This window comes from Oncorhynchus mykiss, chromosome 11 (assembly GCF_057628025.1).
Source record: "Oncorhynchus mykiss isolate SJ-2025 chromosome 11, ASM5762802v1, whole genome shotgun sequence".
Taxonomy (NCBI): Eukaryota; Metazoa; Chordata; class Actinopteri; order Salmoniformes; family Salmonidae; genus Oncorhynchus; species Oncorhynchus mykiss.
In genome coordinates this window covers 45,609,642-45,630,890 of record NC_143032.1, presented here as the reverse complement: position 1 = coordinate 45,630,890, position 21,249 = coordinate 45,609,642, and the positions used below count along the sequence as shown (strand labels likewise).

At 41.3% G+C, this 21,249-nt stretch overlaps 1 protein-coding gene across 4 annotated transcripts in view; it reads left to right on the top strand.

Moving 5' to 3' along the window:
• The window catches only part of edil3a (EGF-like repeats and discoidin I-like domains 3a), a 260,282-nt gene that overhangs the window by 27,037 nt on the left and 211,996 nt on the right, over positions 1–21,249 (top strand). For 2 of the 4 annotated variants that reach the window (XM_036935506.2, XM_036935505.2), the window contains exon 2: positions 11,212–11,286. The exons of the other annotated variants lie outside the window; for them this stretch is intronic. In XM_036935506.2, coding sequence (XP_036791401.1) covers positions 11,212–11,286 — 75 coding nt within the window. The remainder of the gene's footprint in view (positions 1–11,211; positions 11,287–21,249) is intronic. 4 annotated transcript variants of the gene reach the window in all.

Genomic DNA, 21,249 nt, shown 5'->3' with positions numbered 1-21,249 from the left:
TCAGCAGAAGTATTTTACCCCGCAGGGGGCAAGTTTAAAGGATGCCTTCAGCGATTTACTTGATTCCCAGCACCACCATAGGCCTCACTCATCTTCAAACCCCTAGCATGCTAGCAGCAGAGCAGATCCATCTCTCAGGGCTGCGTCCTCCCTAAAGCAATCAATCTGTTTGGAGTTGAACGGCCGGCCTGTTCCCTGACATTGCTACCTGCTACGGCTTTCACAGCACTTGTGATGCTCTTTAATTCTCTCTTTTTTCTCCTCTAATCGTCTGCTCAATTTATTTTATTTTTGTATTGTTTTAGAGCTGCCTTTCTTTGAGAAATGATTCTTACTGTTGGCTTGATAAGATCACAATGTCTGTCTTTCATGTTTGCCTGTGGTGCTTTGACTCTTTCTGCATACTTTTGCGTTTCTTCTCACTGTTCTTTCTCTTAACCATGACCAACCAAGCTAATTACCTTTAGCCACTGCATCCAATTAACAGTGTCTTAGGCTTTTCTTTGATTAAAATCAATCATGTTCTAATCATTTGCCATGTGTTTAAAAAGCTTAATTGTAGTTTTTTCACCTTGTTGTGATTTTTTGCCATTTGGTGAACCGACATGAAATTCAAGGATATAGGCCTTTTGTGTTCCCTTAAAATATCATTATATTGGTTTGTATCCAGTCAAACCATTCTCTTTGTGAAGCCCAATAAGTGTGTTTGGGGGGGGGGGGGGATGACGGTCAAAGTCTAAATAGAGTTTTTAAAGTATTTACTATGGACTTTGGTTTAATCCCAACATGTACAATTTACAGCCAATCGTTCTGTAATGTCTCCCACTGAAAGTCTACCCCATGGTAGATGGCTGGAGTGGAATCAGTGGAATGGTATCAAATACAGCAAACACATGGTTTCCATGTGTTTGATGCCAATCCATTTTCTCTGTTCTAGCCATTATTATGAGCCGTCCTCCCCTCAGCATCCTCCACTACTTGCCACATAACGGGAACCGGCCAAACCAGCCAAACCTTTTCCCGTGTATCAATACAGAGCCTTCCAAAAGTAGTCATACTCCTTAACCTATTCCACAGTCTGTTGTGTTACAATTCAACATGTATTAAAACAAATACGTATAATTCACCCATCTACACACAATACCCCATAATGGAAAAGTGAAACATGGTTTTAGACATTTTTTCAAATTTTTTGAAAATTAAATACAGAAATCAAATTTCCCTTAGTATTCACACCCCTTTGCAGTGACACTCCAAATTATGCTCAGGTGCATTACATTTCCCTTGATCATCCTTGAGATGTCACTACAACTTGATTGGAGTCCACTTCTGGACATGATTTAGAAAAAACACCCCTGTCTATATAAGGTTCCACGGTTGACAGTGCATGTCAGAGCAGAAACTATACCATGAAGTCCAAGGAACTGTCCGAAGATCTCCTAGAGAGAATTGTGTTGATCCATATATCTGGAGAAGGTTATTAAACTATTTATATTGTGTTGAAGCTTTCCAAGAGCACAGTGGGAAATTGAAAAATATGGAACCACTGAGAGTATGCCTAGAGCTGGCCATTCGACTGAACTGAGCAACTGGGAAAGCAGGACCTTGTTCAGGGAGGTGACCAAGAACCCAATGACCACTCTGACAGAACTACAGAGTTCCTTGGCTGGGATGGGAGAACCTGCCAGAAGAACAGCTTCTACAGCACTTTACCAAGCTGGGCTTTATGGGAGAGTGGCTAGACAGATGCCACTCCTGAGAAAAAGGGACATGACAGCACACCTGGAGTTTGTAAAAAGGCACGTGAACGACTCGTAGAGCATAAGGCAAAAGATTCTGTGGTCTAATGAGACAAATGTAATTATTTGGACTGAATGCAAACCACTATGTCTAGAGAAAACCAGGCTCATCTCATGACCCATCTAACACTATGACTACCATGAAGCATGGTGGTGGCAGCATCACACTATGGGGATGCTTTTAAGAGTCAGTGACTGGGAGATTGGTAAGGATAGAGGGAACAATGAATGGAGCCAACTACAGGAAAATCCTTGATGAGAACCTGCTTCAGAGTGCAAATGACCTTATAATTGGGCGAAGATTTACGTTCCAACAGGACACTGACACCAAGCATGCAGCCAAAGCAACACTGGAATGGCTTCAGAACAAGAATGTGAAAGTCTGTGAGTGGGCCAGACAAAGCCTAGACTTGATTCACATTGAAAATCTGTGGAAAGACTTGCTGTTCATCACTGACCTTCTAGGCAGAGTTGCAAAGAAAAAGGCATATCTCAGTCTGGATAAAAAAAATTAAGATGGGCCAAAGAACACAGACACGGAACAGAGGAACTCTGCCTAGATGGCCAGCATCCCAGTCACCTCTTCACTGTTGATGTTGAGACTGGTGTTTTGCGGGTAGTATTTAATGAAGCTGCCAGTTGAGGACTTGTGAGGCATCTGTTTCTTAAACTAGACACTAATGTACTTGTCCTCTTACTCAGTTGTGCTTCGGGGCCTCCCACTCTTCTTTCTATTCTGGTTAGAGCCAGTTTGTACTGTTCTGTGAAGGGAGTAGTACACAGCGTTGTATGAGATCTTCAGTTTCTTGACAATTTCTCACATGGAATAGCCTTAATTTCTCAGAACAAGAGTAGACTGACGAGTTTCAGAAGAAAGTTCTTTCTTTCTGGCCATTTTGAGCCTGTAATCGAACCAACAAATGCTGATACTCCAGATACTCAACTAGTCTAAAGAAGGCAGTTTTAGTGAACAACAGTTATCAGCTGTGCTAACATATTTCCAAAAGGGTTTTCAAATGATCAATTTGGCTTTTAATATGATAAACTTGGATTAGCTAACACAGCATGCCATTGGAAAACAGGAGTGATGGTTGCTGATAATGGGCCTTTGTATGCATATGTAGATTCCATTAATTAAAAATCTGCTGTTTCCAGTTACAACAGTCATTTACAACATTAACAATGTCTACACTGTATTTCTGAACAATTTTGTTATTTTAATGGACAAAAAAATGCCTTTCTCTCAAAAACAAGGACATTTCGAAGTGACCCAAAACTTTTGAATGGTATTGTAAATATACAGTAAAGTGCTCTGTGGGCACTTTTGGGGGCCAAACCATCACTTCCAGGACTCCTTGTCCTTCTTTACGCTGAAGAAAGTTCTTAATGACTCTCACTGTATGTTTGGGGTCATGCTGCAGAATACATTTGGGGCCAATCAGATGCCTCCCTGATGGTATTGCATGATGGATAATGTACTTCTCATTATTGAGGAAACCATTCATTCTGATCAAATTCCCAACTCCATTTGCAGAAATGCAGCCCCAAACTTGCAAGGAACCTCCACCATGCTTCACTGTTGCCTGCAGACACTCATTTGTGTACCGCTCTCCAGCCCTTTGGTGAACTAGCTGCCGTCTGCTTCAGCCAAATATTTCACATTGTGTCTCATCAGCCCACAGCCATTTTTCTGCACCCCAGTTCCTGTGTTTTCATGCATATTTGAGTCACTTGGCCTTGTTTCCACGTCAGAGGTATGGCTTTTTGGCCGCAAGTCTTCCATGAGGGCCACTTCTGACCAGACTTCTACGAACAGTAGATGGGTGTTCCAGGATCCCACTGTTTTCTGCCAATTCTGAGCTGATGGCACTGCTGGACCTCTTCCAATTGTGAAGAGAAGTAAGCATGATGCGTCTTTCATCTGCTGCAGTAAGTTTCCTTGGCCGACCACTGCGTCTACGGTCCTCAACGTTGCCTGCTTCTTTGTGCTTCTTCAAAAGAGCTTGGATAGCACATCTGGAAACCCCTGTCTGCCTTGACATTTCTGACAGGGAGAGACCTTGCTGTGCTTAGTCTTGCCATGGTGTATGACTTTTGACTGTAAACTGTCTTCAGCATCCTTACCTTCTTAGCTGAGTTTGGCTGTTCCTCACCCAGTTTTATTCCTCCTACAGAGCTGTTTCTGTTTCAGTTAAGGATTGTGTTTCAAGCTACATATAGAATTGATGATCATTAGCACCTGTTAATACATAATTATGTGACTTCTGAAAGTAATTGGTTGCACCAGATTTTATTTAGGGGCTTCATAGCAAAGGGGGTGAATACATATGCACGCACCACTTTTCCGTCTATTTAATATTATTTATTTTTTTAACAAGTAATATTTGTCATTTCACCTTACCAATTTAGACTATTTTGTGTATGTCCATTACATGAAATCCAACAAAAATCTATTTAAATTACAGGATGTAATGCAACAAAATAGGAAAAGTGCCAAGGGGGATTAATAATTTTGTTAGGCACTATATAATCTTATAACATGTCTATTTTTACAGATTTTTTTCACACCTGCCTGTATATATATATATATATATATATATATATATATATATATATATATACCCAATGGTGTATATTCAATTCGCAAGAGGCCAAACGAATCTCACAGGAAACAGCATCCGAGCGAGCGAAATATCGCCCCTCTGTCTCTCTACGTGTGGGCCATCGAATGCACTAAATTGTTTTTGGTATCTTTTAGTTGACACTTAACCTTTCTGATCTCCCCATCCCGGATCCGGGATCGTGAATACAGACTCAAGCTCATTACCATAACGCAACGTTAACTATTCATGAAAATCGCAAATGAAATGAAATAAATATGCCATCTCTCAAGCTTAGCCTTTTGTAAACAACACTGTCATCTCAGATTTTCAAAATATGCTTCTCAACCATAGGAAAACAATCATTTGTGTAAAAGTAGCTACCTAGCATAGCATTTAGCGTTAGCATTAGCGTTAGCATCCAGCACGCAACATTTCAACAAAAACATAAAAGCCTTCAAATAAAATAATTTACCTTTGAAGAACTTCGGATGTTTTCAATGAGGAGACTTTCAGTTAGATAGCCAATGCTCAGTTTTTCCAAAAAGATTCTTTGTGTATTAGAAATAGCTCCGTTTTGTACATCACATTTGGCTACCAAAAAAAACAGAAAATTCAGTCCTCAAAACGCGAACTTTTTTCCAAATTAACTCCATAATATCGACTGAAAACATGGCAAACGTTGTTTATCAATCAATCCTCAAGGTGTTTTTCACATATCTCTTCGATGATATATCATTCGTGGAAGCATGGTTTCTCCTCTCAATCAAATGGAAAAATACTTGCACCTGGCTTTGCGCACCAGTTTCGATGCAGGACACCAGGCGGACACTTGGAAAATGTAGTCTCTTATGGTCAATCTTCCAATGATATGCCTACAAATACGTCACAATGCTGCCGACATCTTGGGGAAACGGCAGAAGGTCTAAGCTTATTCCTGTCGCATTCACAGCCATATAAGGAGACATTAGAAAACAGAGCTTCAGAAATTCTGCTCATTTCCTGTTTGACGTATCATCTTGGTTTCGCCTGTAGAATGAGTTCTGGGGCACTTACAGACAAAATCTTTGCAGATTCTGAAACTTCAGAGTGTTTTCTTTCCAAAAAAAAGAATATGCATAGTCGAGCATCTTTTCGTGACAAAATATCGCGCTTAAAACGGGAACATTTTTTATCCAAAAATGAAATAGCGCCCCTAGAGATGCATTAGACCAAGCAAAGGTGATTTGATGATGTTGAAATGGTCCTGGAATAGTAGAGGCAGCTCCTGTTTTCTTTGCAACTAACTCTCTGTGGTTCTAAATAAATAGTTGTTTCGTGGTCCAAAAATCAGAAACATTAAATTGCTTGACCATGCTGTAGGTCATGCAATAACTTTGTGACTTCACCGGACAGATGTTGCTATCTGGTTGTTTGATAAAACAAAGGTGTGTTGAATTCATTCTGCCACTGTGTCTTCTTATTGTCTCGGCTTTTAGGCCTACATATGACGGTCGCAAGGCAAATTAATGAACAGGTTAAAGCAATGCAATTAACACATACAGTAGGTTGTAATAGGTTTTTACCCACACACCGCTACTGTGTACAGTACTAATCAAAAGTTTGGACACACCTACTCATTCAAGGGTTTTTCTTTATTTTCAAATTTTCTAGATTGTAGAACAATACATCAAAACTATGAAATAACACATTTGGAATCATGTAGTAACCAAAAAAGTTTAAGCACATCAAAATATATTATAGATTTTAAATTATTCCAATAGCAACCCTTTGCCTTGAGGACAGCTTTGCACACTCTTGGCATGCTCTCAACCAGCTTCATGAGGAATTGCTTTTCCAACAGTCTTGAAGGAATTACGACATATGCTGAGCACTTGTTGGTTGCTTTTACTTCACTCCGCGTCACAACTCATCCTTAACCATCTCAATTGTGTTGAAGTTGGGTGATTGTAGAGACCAGGTCATCTGATACAGCATTCCATCACTCTCCTTCTTGTTCAAATAGCCCTTAAAAGCCTGTAGATGTGTAAATCAAATCAAATCAAATCAAATTGATTTATACAGCCCTTTGTACATCAGCTGATATCTCAAAGTGCTGTACAGAAACCCAGCCTAAAACCCCAAACAGCAAGCAATGCAGGTGTAGAAGCACGGTGGCTAGGAAAAACTCCCTAGAAAGGCTAAAACCTAGGAAGAAACCTAGAGAGGAACCAGGCTATGTGGGGTGGCCAGTCCTCTTCTGGCTGTGCCGGGTAGAGATTATAACAGAACATGGCCAACAGTTGAAACTGGAGCAGCAGCACGGCCAGGTGGACTGGGGACATCATGTCAGGTAGTCAGAGGCATGGTCCTAGGGCTCAGGTCCTCCGAGAGAGAGAAAGAAAGAGAGAATTAGAGAGAGCATACTTAAATTCACACAGGACACCGGATAGGACAGGAGAAGTACTCCAGATATAACAAACTGACCCTAGCCCATGTAATGCTTTGTAGGTTAGCAGTAAAACCTTGAAATCAGCCCTTGCCTTGACAGGAAGCCAGTGTAGGGAGGCTAGCACTGGAGTAATATGATGAAATTTTTAGGATCTGGTCAGGATTCTAGCAATCGTATTTAGCACTAACTTAAGTTTATTTAGTGCTTTATCCAGGTAGACGGAAAGTAGAGCATTGCAGTAGCCTAACCTAGAAGTGACAAAAGCATGGATTAATTTTTCTGCATCATTTTTGGACAGAAAGTTTCTGATTTTTGCAGTGTTACGTAGATGGAAAAAAGCTGTCCTTGAAACAGTCTTGATATGTTCTTCAAAAGAGAGATCAGGGTCCAGAGTAACGCCGAGGTCCTTCACAGTTTTATTTGAGACGACTGTACAACCATTAAGATTAATTGTCAGAGTCAACAGAAGATATTGGGTCATTGTCCTGTTGAAAAACAAATGATAGTCCCACTAAGCGCAAACCAGATGGGATGACGTATCGCTGCAGAATGCTGTGGTAGCCATGCTGGTTAAGTGTCAATCACAGACAGTGTCAATAGCAAAGCTCCCCGACACCATCAAACCTCCTCCTCTGTGCTTCGTGATGGGAACAACACATGCAGAGATTATCCATTCATCTACTCCGCGTCTCACGAAAACACTGCGGTTGGAACCAAAAATCTCACATTTGGAATCATTAGACCAAAGGACAGATTTTCGCTGGTCTAATGTCCATTGCTCGACCAAGCAAGTAAGTCTCTTCTTCTTATTGGCGTCCTTTAGTAGTGGTTTCTTTGCAGCAAATCGACCATGGAGGCCTGATTCACGCAGTTTCTTCTGAACGGTTGATGTTGAGATGTGTCTGTTACTTAAACTCTGTGGAGCATTTATTTGGGCTGCAAATAAATGCTTCATAGAGTTAGCTCCTGTGGAGTCCCAAGAAAAGCTTGACTAAAATAGCTTGTTTGAAATCTTTTTTTTTAGCATTTGTTATACGAGATACGCTATTCAAACAGGGATGCAAGCTTGCTCTTGTTTTCTGAATGTTAAATACAACAGCTAAAATACTCACAGGGAGTTTGAAAGAAGAGAGACAATGTTTGGTTTTGATCGATTATGGGTTTAAATAACAGCTATAACCTATGTTCCCTCAAATGTTTTGGGGCACTGAGCAATTTTTTGGGGGGGAAACTTGAACATTGTTAGAATTTGGAGCAACATTTAGGCTGTACCCTTACAGTTTTAAACAGTGGCCAATAGACTATTGTGGCTATTTGAGCATATCATAGGCCTACAAGCAAAACTAATAAAGCGAATACCATAAATCCTCTAAAGGATCGGTGGGTCCCCCACGGGACGGTTGAGCTAACGTAGGCTAATTTGATTATCATGAGGTTGTAAGTAACAAGAACATTTCCCAGGACATAAGCTTTCTGCCAACATCAGATATGTCTTAATACTTGTTAATCTAACTGCACTGTACAATTTACAGTAGCTATATAATAGCATGATTTTGTTTGAGGAGAGTGCACAGTTATGAACTTAAATTTATTAATAATCCAATTAGAAACATTTGGGCAGTCTTGATACAACATGTTGAACAGAAATGCAATGGTTTATTGGATTAGTCTAAAACTTTGCACATACACTGCTACCATCTAGTGGCCAAAATCTAAATTACACCTGAGCTGGAATAATACATTATGGCCTTTTTCTTGCATTTCAAAGATGATGGTACAAAAAAAGCATGTTTTTTTCATTGTATTATCTTTTACAATATCTAGTGTTATATTCTCCTACATTAATTTCACATTTCCACAAACCTCTAAGTGTTTCCTTTAAAATGGTATCAAGAATATGCATATCCTTGCTTCAGGTCCTGAGCTACAGGCAGTCAAATTTGGGTATGTCATTTTAGGCTAAAAATGAAAAAAGGATAACATTTTCACATGGGAATAGCTTTTGATTTATATGATATAGCCTAAAGTAGGCTATATGCGGTGTTCAATGCAGGCCTATATTGCATGAGACTTAAAAAAAAAAAACATTTTGCCATTAGTCCATGAATTGGTCTGTAACACCATGGGCCAAATAGGTGAGTGTAAATGAAATTGTTTTGTATGACGCAAGAAACCACTTTACAAAATACAATTAATTGTTATTACCATACAGAAAATTAGACAATGTAGGCTACCCCTCTGCCTATTGGTTTATTAGCATATTCAAACCTGTCTCAAAATACAACCCTTCCCTTTTAATTTAGACAAGCTTTAATTTAGACTGGCTTTTCAAAGACAGCTTGAAATGTAGCCTTCACGTTTTGTGCTCTTGTAGAAAGCAGTAACTCCACACTGCTGATCTATACTTATCTATAACTAGGCTAGTAACCCGCTAACGAGCAAAGAATATCAACAAATGTGCACACGTGAGGCTCTGATCTGAAATCTCGCAGGTGATTGAAACACTTATCAGTGAAGTTCAACCTAGAGGGAACATTGCCATAACCATTCAATCTTTGTGAAGAGAAGCGGAAGACTGGCCACTGCATCTTATTCTAGTCCAATAGCCTATGATTCAAGCATGTCATTACAATGATGAAGATAAGGACAACGAAACATAGGCAATTTTTATTAAACTGTTGCGAGTGAGGAAGGAAAGAAGGAACAAACAATAGAGAGAGAAACAGGAACTAGCCTAATACCCACATCGCACAACATTAGCAGAAATATTAGTGCATCAGCCTACTAATTCTTGCATTTGCAAAAAGTCATCAACGTACGGGCATTTCGTAATTTCTTTACCCAACTCTTAACCTAAATCAATGTTTTTGTTGATTTCATGTTGAATTCACACTATTTGCCAACTCAAACAAATGTAAATCAAAACTGAAGTCTGTGCCCAGTGGGGACATAACTACAGTGCCTTCAGAAAGTCTTCACACCCCTTGACTTTTTCCACATTTTTCTGTGTTACAAAGTGGGATTAAAATGTATTTAATTAAAAAAGAATTGTCAACCATCTACACAATGTCAAAATGGAACAAAACTTTTAACATTTGTAAAAAAAATAAAATAAGAAAAATAAGACGGCAATATTTCTTGATTAGATAAGTATTCTACTCCCTGAGTCAATACATGTTAGAATCATCTTTGGCAGTGATTACAGCTGTGAGTGTTTCTGGGTATGTCTCTAAAAGCTTTCCAAATCTGGATTGTGCATTTTTTGCAGTCCAACTTTAGTGCCTTGTTGCAAAATGTTTATTCTCTACAGGCTTCCTTCTTTTTACTGTCATTTACGTTAGTATTGTGGAGTAACTACAATGTTGTTGATCCATCCTCCATTTTTTCCTATCACAACCATTAAACTCTCTGTTTTAAAGTCACCATTGGCTTCATGGTGAAGTCCCTGAGCGGTATCCTTCCTCTCCGGCAACTGAGTTAGGAAGGACGCCTGTACCTTTGTAGTGACTGGGTGTATTGATACACCATTCAAAGTTGAATTAATAACTTCCTCATGCTCAAAAGCATATTCAATGTTTTACCCATCTACCCATGGGTGCCATTCTTTGTGAGGCATTGGAAAACATCTCTAGTCTTTGTGGTTGAGTCAGTGTTTGAAATTCACAGCTCGACTGAGGGACCTTACAGATAATTGTATTTGTGGGGTACAGAGATCAAAAATCATGTTAAACACTATTATGAGTCTTTCTAGTCCTGAATGTATCTAGGCTTGCTTGTTGACTCAAGACATTTCAGCTCCTTGTTTTTCAATGATTTTGTAAAAATTAATTAGGGAAACCTTGCTTTTGAATGACACTTCCGGTTTTGGTAGGAAATACCAGGTTACCTTGGAGAAAAGTGATTTATTCCTCGGGATGTAATATTTTTTACATGCCAGGAACATTTTAAACCGTAATAGTGACTACACCCATGGATCCACTTAAGAGGAGGGTGTTTAAGAGCTGATCAAACATCAGAGCAAAGCTAGGCCTATTAGAATGTCATGCCCGCAAACTTTGACTTTGAAGATGGTAGCGTTCTCTGCATATTACAAACCCCATAGAAGCTTGTGACCAGTCTGACACCAACTCAATCTCTGAACTGGTTTGAGTTCTAATCAGACTTGTGATTCCAATTCTCCCTCATTAGATTATTGTGCCAAAAAAAAGACTCACAGGGAATTTGTCAAGGCTTTTATTGAGTAATTCTAAGGACTCAAGATACTCAAAATAATTAATGACAGTATCATCAGTACTGCTGGCTGATCCAGCTGTCTGACCATTTTAATGAGCAGAGGGTTGTTCTCTAACCCCATGGGACCCTGTGTTCTTGTATCTTGCAGGGGAAGTTTACGAGCCCAATCCCTGCGAGAATGGGGCTGCCTGCCTCAATGTTCTGGCTGACGAATCCTTCTCATGTGAGTGTTGCACTGGTTTTTCAGAACCTAAACTTGTCTTAGTAGTGTGGAGATTGGTAAGTGAGATCAGAAACACTTGCTGAAATGACACAGGTGTCAACTGTGATTGTGTGTGCATGAGTCAAAAGTTTTAGAACACCTACTCATTCAAGGGTTTTACTTTATTTTTTACTATTTTCTACATTGTAGAAAAATAGTGAAGACATCAAAACTATGAAATAACACATGGAATCATGTAGTAAGCAAAAAAGTCTTAAACAAATTAAAATATATTTGTTGGCTGCTTTTCCTTCACTCTGCGGTCCAACTCTTCCCAAACCATCTCAATATGGTTGAGGTCGGGGATTGTGGGGCCAGGTCATCTGATGCAGCACTCCATCACTCTCCTTGTTTGTACATTAGCCCTTAGGTGTGTTGGGTCATTGTCCTGTTGACAAACAAATTATACTCACACTAAGCCCAACCAGATGGGATGGCGTATCACTTCAGAATGCAGTGGTAACCATGCTGGTTAAGTGTGCCTTGAATTATAAATAAATCACAGACAGTGTCACCAGCAAAGCACCCCCACACCATAACACCTCCTCCAAATTAAATCAAACCATGCTGTACAGTGGGAAATAAACATGCAGATATCATCCCTTCACCCACACCGTGTCTCACAAAGACACAGCGGTTGTGGTAACTCTGGGTCTTCTATTCCTGTTGGTCCTCATGAGAGCCAGTTTCAGCATAGCGCTTGATGTAGAAAATAGTAAAAATAAAGAAAAACGCTTGAATGTGTAGGTGATCTAAAACTTTTGACCGGTAGTGTATATCAAAACCCATCATGGCGCCGTGGATTGTTGGTGGTTATGGATTGAAGTCTTGCGTTCCGCGTCTGTCAGTATGGTGTCAATGGTATCATATTTAACGGCTCTATGTTTGAATTGTTAAGATGGTGTCCCATCTGGTGTGTGGCAGCTTGTCTCCTTGACTTCTGATGTGCCCACCCTTCCCCCATCACCCCTGCCTGCTCTCCTCATGACAGTGAGACCCTTAATCCAAATTGACATGCTTCAGTCATCTGTACATGCCCATCCTAGAGATATAATATTTTCCTGCAAATTTGCCTCTCTCCTGCTCGATTTTGTGCTGCCTCTTTTTTTTGCCACCCTTCCTCTGCCTTTGCATCCCTCTCACTCACGCCATCTCTCCCTCCCTCCCGTGTGTATGTGCTTTATGTTTTATATACACATATGGCTATAAAAGTTACGAAAATGTACATGCGTGAAGCTACTGTAGGTCTTTGACAAAACCACATGTTAGTCAGAATGCAACTACTGTGACTTTTAGAGAAGTGGAAAGCAGCAGCTGACTGGCATTTGCATATTATAACAGCTTTTACAAGTAATTTTTGCAGTCAACACAATATTGCCTTTTGTCTGTTCTCTATTTATGTGGAATATTCTGCAAAGTGCATTTGGAAACACAATAAATCCATTGTGGAAAGTATTTTCAGAATACTGCTGAACAGCACAATAGCTCCCGTATGACATTTGGAGTCTGCCTTGTCCTTAACTCTCTGGGGAAGCTCTGTAGCATCTGACAGATTCAAATCATATCAAATCAAATTGTATTAGTCACATGCACCAAATACAACAGGTATAGATAGACCTTACAGTGAAATGCTCACTTACGAGCCCCTAAACAACAGTGCATTTTCCAAAAAATATGGATAAGAATAAGAGAAAAGTAATTAAAGTGCAGCAGTAAAAAAATATAGTATATACATAAAGGGGGGTGCTGGTACAGAGTCAATGTGGGGGGCACTGGTTAGTTGAGGTAGTATGTACATGTAGGTAGAGTTATTAAAGTGACTATGCATAGATGACAGAGAGTGGCAGGGGTGTGGAGGGGTTGGGGGGGGGCAAAACAAATAGTCTGGGTAGCCATTTGACAAGATGTACAGGAGTCTTATGGCTTGGGGTAGAAGCCTTATGGCTAGGTCCAAGAAGCCTCTTGGACCTAGACTTGGTGCTCTGGTATTGCTTGCCGTATGGTAGTAGAGAGAACAGTCTATGACTAGGGTGGCTGGAGTCTTTGACATTTTTTAGGGCCTTCCTCTGACACCGCCTGGTATAGAGGTCCTGGATGGCAGGAAGCTTGGCCCCAGTGATGTACTGGACCATTCGCACTACCCTCTGTATGGCCTTGCGGTCGGTGCCCGAGCAGTTGCCATACCAGGCAGCGATGCAACCAGTCAGGATACTCTCGATGGTGCAGCTGTAGAACCTTTTGAGGATCTGATGACACATGCCAAATCTTTTCAGTCTCCTGAGGGGGGATAGGTTTTGTCGTGCCCGCTTCACGACTGTCTTGGTGTGCTTGTACCATGTTAGTTTGTTGGTGATGTGGACACCAAGGAACTTGAAGCTCTCAACCTGTTCCACTGCAGCCCCGTCGATGAGAATGGGGGCGTGCTCGGTCCCCTTTTTCCTGTAGTCCACAATCATCTCCTTTGTCTTGATCACGTTGAGAGAGAGGTTGTTGTCCTGGCACCACACGGCCAGGCCTCTGACTTCTTCCCTATAGGCTGTCTCGTTGTTGTCGGTGATCAGGCCTACCACTGTTGTGTCATCGGCAAATTTAATGATGGTATTGGAGTTGTGCCTGGCCGTGCAGTCATGAGTGAATAGTGAGATTCTTAGCTCTGCCTGGAATAAATGTGAGCTTTGAGACCTTGACATGTCATCCAAATAACATATGGGCTTGTAGGAGACTGTATTTGATGCACCAGAACAAAAATTTAAGAATGATATGTTAAAACGCGGCGGGAGTGAATTAGCTCTACTGTGCCTGTGACAAAAGATCTCCAAATCCCCTTAGTGTGCATCTATGTTTGTCATCTGTAATTTTCTTCCGAAATTTACAATGATTTGAAATGATTCAAACACGAAATGGATGTATCCCATTGCATTAAATGATGCGTTCACTTCTGTTGCAATTCATTTCGCATACGGTGCTAACACCATGAGGCACCACAGCCATATCACACTGAATGTGGATACAAACACAATTGTTTTATTGCCATGTGTAGATGGGATGTTCCTCATTAAATTCACCTCAGGTAACTTTGCAAGCAGCTGCTCCAACATGATCTTTACGTGGAACGGACAGTGATATTGAGCACCTCCAAGCTGACATGCGATTGGTTTCTCACGTAGACACTTCAAAGCAGATGTAGAAAACGTATTGATTGAAAGTAGAAGACCGATGATCTTTCACACTCAGGAAGTGGATGTGTGACTATTGGTATGAGGGGGGTGCTGGTACAGAGTCAATGTCTCTGTCCCCAACGCCCTAGGCGACCAGTTTTGATAGCCTTCAGCCGCACCCTCATACTACTCCTTCTCTGTTCCGCGGGTGATGTGGAGGTAAACCCAGGCCCTGCATGTCCCCAGGCACCCTCATTTGTTGACTTCTGTGATCGAAAAAGCCTTGGTTTCATGCATGTCAACATCAGAAGCCTCCTCCCTAAGTTTGTCTTACTCACTGCTCTAGCACACTCTGCTAACCCTGATGTCCTTGCCGTGTCTGAATCCTGGCTCAGGAAGGCCACCAAAAATTCGGAGATTTCCATACCCAACTATAACATCTTCCGTCAAGATAGAACTGCCAAAGGAGGAGGAGTTGCAGTCTACTGCAGAGATAGCCTGCAAAGTAATGTCATACTTTCCAGGTCCATACCCAAACAGTTCGAACTACTAATTTTGAAAATTACTCTCTCCAGAAATAAGTCTCTCACTGTTGCCGCCTGCTACCGACCCCCCTCAGCTCCCAGCTGTGCCCTGGACACCATTTGTGAATTGATCGCCCCCCATCTAGCTTCAGAGTTTGTTCTGTTAGGTGACCTAAACTGGGATATGCTTAACACCCCGGCAGTCCTACAATCTAAGCTAGATGCCCTCAATCTCACTCAAATCATCAAGGAACCCACCAGGTACAACCCTAACTCTGTAAACAAGGGCACCCTCATTGACGTCATCCTGACCAACTGGCCCTCCAAATACACCTCCGCTGTCTTCAACCAGGATCTCAGCGATCACTGCCTCATTGCCTGTATCCGCTATGGAGCCGCAGTCAAACGACCACCCCTCATCACTGTCAAACGCTCCCTAAAACACTTCTGTGAGCAGGCCTTTCTAATCGACCTGGCCCGGGTATCCTGGAAGGACATTGACCTCATCCCGTCAGTTGAGGATGCCTGGTCTTTCTTTAAAAGTAACTTCCTCACCATTTTAGATAAGCATGCTCCGTTCAAAAAATGCAGAACTAAGAACAGATATAGCCCCTGGTTCACTCCAGACCTGACTGCCCTCGACCAGCACAAAAACATCCTGTGGCGGACTGCACTAACATCGAACAGTCCCCGCGATATGCAACTGTTCAGGGAAGTCAGGAACCAATACACACAGTCAGTCAGGAAAGCTAAAGCCAACTTCTTCAGGCAGAAGTTTGCATCTTGTAGCTCCAACTCCAAAAAGTTCTGGGACACTGTGAAGTCCATGGAGAACAAGAGCACCTCCTCCCAGCTGCCCACTGCACTGAGGCTAGGTAACACGGTCACCACCGATAAATCCATGATTATCGAAAACTTCAACAAGCATTTCTCAACGGCTGGCCATGCCTTCCGCCTGGCTACTCCAACCTCGTCCAACAGCTCCCCCCCCCCCGCAGCTACTCGCCCAAGCCTCTCCAGGTTCTCCTTTACCCAAATCCAGATAGCAGATGTTCTGAAAGAGCTGCAAAACCTGGACCCGTACAAATCAGCTGGGCTTGACAATCTGGACCCTCTATTCCTGAAACTATCCGCCGCCATTGTCGCAACCCCTATTACCAGCCTGTTCAACCTCTCTTTCATATCGTCTGAGATCCCCAAGGATTGGAAAGCTGCCGCAGTCATCCCCCTCTTCAAAGGGGGCGACACCCTGGACCCAAACTGTTACAGACCAATATCCATCCTGCCCTGCCTATCTAAGGTCTTCGAAAGCCAAGTCAACAAACAGATCACTGACCATCTTGAATCCCACCGTACCTTCTCCGCTGTGCAATCTGGTTTCCGAGCCGGTCACGGGTGTACCTCAGCCACGCTCAAGGTACTAAACGATATCATAACCGCCATCGATAAAAGACAGTACTGTGCAGCCGTCTTCATAGACCTTGCCAAGGCTTTCGACTCTGTCAATCACCGTATTCTTATCGGCAGACTCAGTAGCCTCGGTTTTTCGGATGACTGCCTTGCCTGGTTCACCAATTACTTTGCAGACAGAGTTCAGTGTGTCAAATCGGAGGGCATGCTGTCCGGTCCTCTGGCAGTCTCTATGGGGGTGCCACAGGGATCAATTCTCGGGCCGACTCTTTTCTCTGTATATATCAATGATGTTTCTCATGCTGCGGGCGATTCCCTGATCCACCTCTACGCAGACGACACCATTCTATATACTTCCGGCCCGTCCTTGGACACTGTGCTATCTAACCTCCAAACGAGCTTCAATGCCATACAGCACTCCTTCCGTGGCCTCCAACTGCTCTTAAACGCTAGTAAAACCAAATGCATGCTTTTCAACCGTTCGCTGCCTGCACCCGCACGCCTGACCAGCATCACCACCCTGGATGGTTCCGACCTTGAATATGTGGACATCTATAAGTACCTAGGTGTCTGGCTAGACTCTAAACTCTCCTTCCAGACCCATATCAAACATCTCCAATCGAAAATCAAATCAAGAGTCGGCTTTCTATTCCGCAACAAAGCCTCCTTCACTCACGCCGCCAAACTTACCCTAGTAAAACTGACTATCCTGCCGATCCTCGACTTCGGCGATGTCATCTACAAAATTGCTTCCAACACTCTACTCAGCAAACTGGATGCAGTTTATCACAGTGCCATCCGTTTTGTCACTAAAGCACCTTATACCACCCACCACTGCGACTTGTATGCTCTAGTCGGCTGGCCCTCGCTACATATTCGTCGCCAGACCCACTGGCTCCAGGTCATCTACAAGTCCATGCTAGGTAAAGCTCCGCCTTATCTCAGTTCACTGGTTACGATGGCAACACCCATCCGTAGCACGCGCTCCAGCAGGTGTATCTCACTGATCATCCCTAAAGCCAACACCTCATTTGGCCGCCTTTCGTTCCAGTTCTCTGCTGCCTGTGATTGGAACGAATTGCAAAAATCGCTGAAGTTGGAGACTTTTATCTCCCTCACCAACTTCAAACATCTGCTATCTGAGCAGCTAACCGATCGCTGCAGCTGTACATAGTCTATTGGTAAATAGCCCACCCATTTTCACCTACCTCATCCCCATACTGTTTTTATTTATTTATTTTTCTGCTCTTTTGCACACCAATATCTCTACCTGTACATAACCTTCTGATCATTTATCACTCCAGTGTTAATCTGCATAATTGTAATTATTTGCCTACCTTCCCATGCCTTTTGCACACAATGTATATATAGACTCCCCTTTTTTCTACTGTGTTATTGACTTGTTAATTGTTTACTCCATGTGTAACTCTGTGTTGTCTGTTCACACTGCTATGCCTTATCTTGGCCAGGTCGCAGTTGCAAATGAGAACTTGTTCTCAACTAGCCTACCTGGTTAAATAAAGGTGAAATAAATAAAAAAAATAAAAAATGGAGAAAGCATTCTTCTAGTCTGTCACAGAAATGTTTTTTCTTTGACCTTTTTTTTATGCTCAGAAGGCCAATTTGACACTCAATTTTACATTTGGTCTTTGGACACATTTGCAAATGTTATTTTTACTTGCAAATCATTATAATTTGGTTGCAAGATGTTTAAAATACATTTAATGAATCCCTAATACGAGGCAGATGAGTAGTAACAGAGACTCAAAGCTCATTCCCTATAGTGCAGTATGTTCATTATTTTACTAATGCCACATGTCAACATAGGAGCTAGTGGTTTTTGGATGGCTTACCCATCACTTCTACAGTGCTGACAAGACTGGAAAATGGAAAGGATGAAGACAGAAACAGAGAGCCATTGTTTCTTATTCAACCGGGTACAGCGCGGAAGCATCAAACAACCTTGCGTGTGTGAATGAGTGTGTGCAGGCATGTAACTTATGGGGGGGACAGCGGGGTCATGACCTTCCCCTATATTAGAGACGGACTAATTTGACCCCCTCAATAATAGAACATGATGAACTTGTTGGATTGGAAATTATTTCCCCACCGTAACTATTGGCTTTCTGTGTTTTTACAGTACACAGTACTACTAATTCATAATTTTATGATTGGATCCCCCCAGCCACAAATTATGCTTTTGGTTTGGCACGTTCCTCAGAGGCCGTGGCTTGTGAAGTAAAAGTTGTGCATGGCTTGTATGGAGAGGGAGAAATAGCTCCTATCTTTCTCTCTCCCGCCTCTCTTTTTAGCAAACCCTTCATTCGGTGAGATATGGTACAAATAAAGAAGTACAGTCACATTTAACATGGTAAATTCATAATCATAAATAAGAAAATCATATTTTTCCAATTGATAAAGTTTCTATTGTGAAGTGAAAAGACGTGCATCTCACATGAGCACTTTCTCAAAACAAGTGGTAATTGGTAATGGTTATATTGGGCTCAATTTTGTGAGTTCAGAGACAATGTTGGTAGTATTATAAACTTTAGTTCAACTGGTTTTCTAATAGGCGACACAATTAGAGAAGGGCTGTTTCTCTGAACCTCAGGAAGTAGGCTCAATCAAGCCTGTTTCTCTCCCCGCACAGCAGCATTCACCTATCCTTATGTTCAGTATGTTTAGAAAAAACATAATGTGATTGCTCACTCCTCATGCTAATGCTTAAAGCACTCCTCATGTTAATAGTCATCCTAAGAATACTTCCAGAACCACATTTATGATTTATTTTAGTTGAGAAGATCGACATAAAAAATTGACAGAGATGCATAGGAGTAAGCTGGTTTATTCATCCTTTGTGATTTTTTTCTTCTTGATTTCAATATGGAAGGGAAACCAGGTACTGGTGTTTGTATGTACTGCTCGTTGATGAATTAAAGGTATTCTTATACAATATTTTTGTTTAACAATAGTAGCAGTTCATTGAATTCATCCCCCATGGTGAAAGGCGGGGCATGACTGAAAACATTTGCGAAGAACTGATCTAGCAACTGTTTAGCATAAATACAGATGGGCAACCCATAGCTTATTGTATGCTACATCAGTTGTGATACAGGTGTTAATGCTTATTGCTAAATAACACACCATCCTTATAATATGGACTATTATGTTGTTCATTTTACTCAATTTTGCAAAGGAAAATTATACTCTAATGGTCTCACCATAATTTTATCTCAATTCATTTTGGACTAGAAAAGTCACTAAGGCTGCGTTCAGTATGAAGAAAGGTAATGCAACGTTCAACTAAACAGAAACAGTGCTGTTCTGAGTGACCAGTTGAAAAACTGGGAGGGGTTAGGTTGTGGGTTCAAAATGCACCGCTGCCCTTCAAGCTTCAAGCCACACCCACCAAACGGAGCAAACGTAGGCTACCTCTGTTCAAGAACTTTGAAGAACATTTTGGGGAAACTTGATGTTAATTTCAAGCCATTACGCAACGTAGCAATGTTCAATTAAACTGAACGCACCTCAAAACGGACTTTCTCACAGTCAATCTACTACCAACAACAGTTGAAAGTAATACCAACATTAGTCGTATTTCAGTTGTGTTTGGGATATATTGAAAACATTTTCAGGAAAGATTTGGAAGTAATTTACCTTCAAAATGTACCACCTATTTCTTAACATTTTCATATGTGAGTTCCAAATATCTCTAACGGACGTCCCAGCATGAGTTGTTTTACGCACGTGATGTCACAATGCACTCTATGTTCCAAACTGTGATTATTAGGCAACAGGACAGTTAACATACGCTGTCTGCTAATTATCTATAGGCTTTCAACTTGTCAATTTAAAATGATTTTCTAACACCAGTTTCATTTGAGGTGTGTTCCGCCTCCTCATTAATTTACATAGAAGTAGCCCATTTCATGTATGAGGCTTTACTGAGATGGACAAACTTCTCTCTTCGAGCACCAGCCCATGCACTTCACCAATGTTTGCACAGATCAAGTATGCAGATATTTGTGCAGTCTTGCACGAATTTGAAAATTTTCTGGCAGGTGCTCGCATTGCCTTGTTGTTTTCCTTACAACTAATAACTTTGGACATGTGTGCGTTCCTACCAAAGTAAGTTCCATATTTTCTGTATATCGTGTTGTCGTTTCTACTGTAGGCGCATATATACGCATACTGTAGGTGCATGCAAAGCATGTAGAGAGAGGTCTGCAATTTTTATCATAGGTACACTTCAACTGTGAGAGACGGAATCTAAAACAAAAATCCAGAAAATCACATTGTATGATTTTTAAGTAATTCATTTGCATTTTATCATTATATTTCATTTTGTGTGACTCAAGCTCTGAAATCGGAGTAGATAGTCAGAGTGAATTTACTAGCTACCTCTCTCAATATTTGTTGCAGTGAAATTCTATTGAAATGGATACTTGCATATTGGAGTCTTTTGTTAAGACATGTAGCTAGCTAGCTAGCTAAACAATGAACCATAATCCAAACCTATGAATATGAATATGCAGGTAACTAACCAATCAGGTAGCTAACCAAACAATGAACCATAATCCAAACCTATGAATATGAACATGAATATGTATCACGTTCTAACCATAGTTCTCTTATTTTATTCTTTGTTTTAGTATGGTCAGGGCGTGAGTTGGGGTGGGCAGTCTGTTTGTTTTTCTATGTTGGTTTTTGTGTTCGGCCTAGTATGGTTCTCAATCAGAGGCAGGTGTCGTTAGTTGTCTCTGATTGAGAATCATACTTAGGTAGCCTGGGTTTCACTTTTGGTTTGTGGGTGTTTTTTTTCCGTGTGAGTG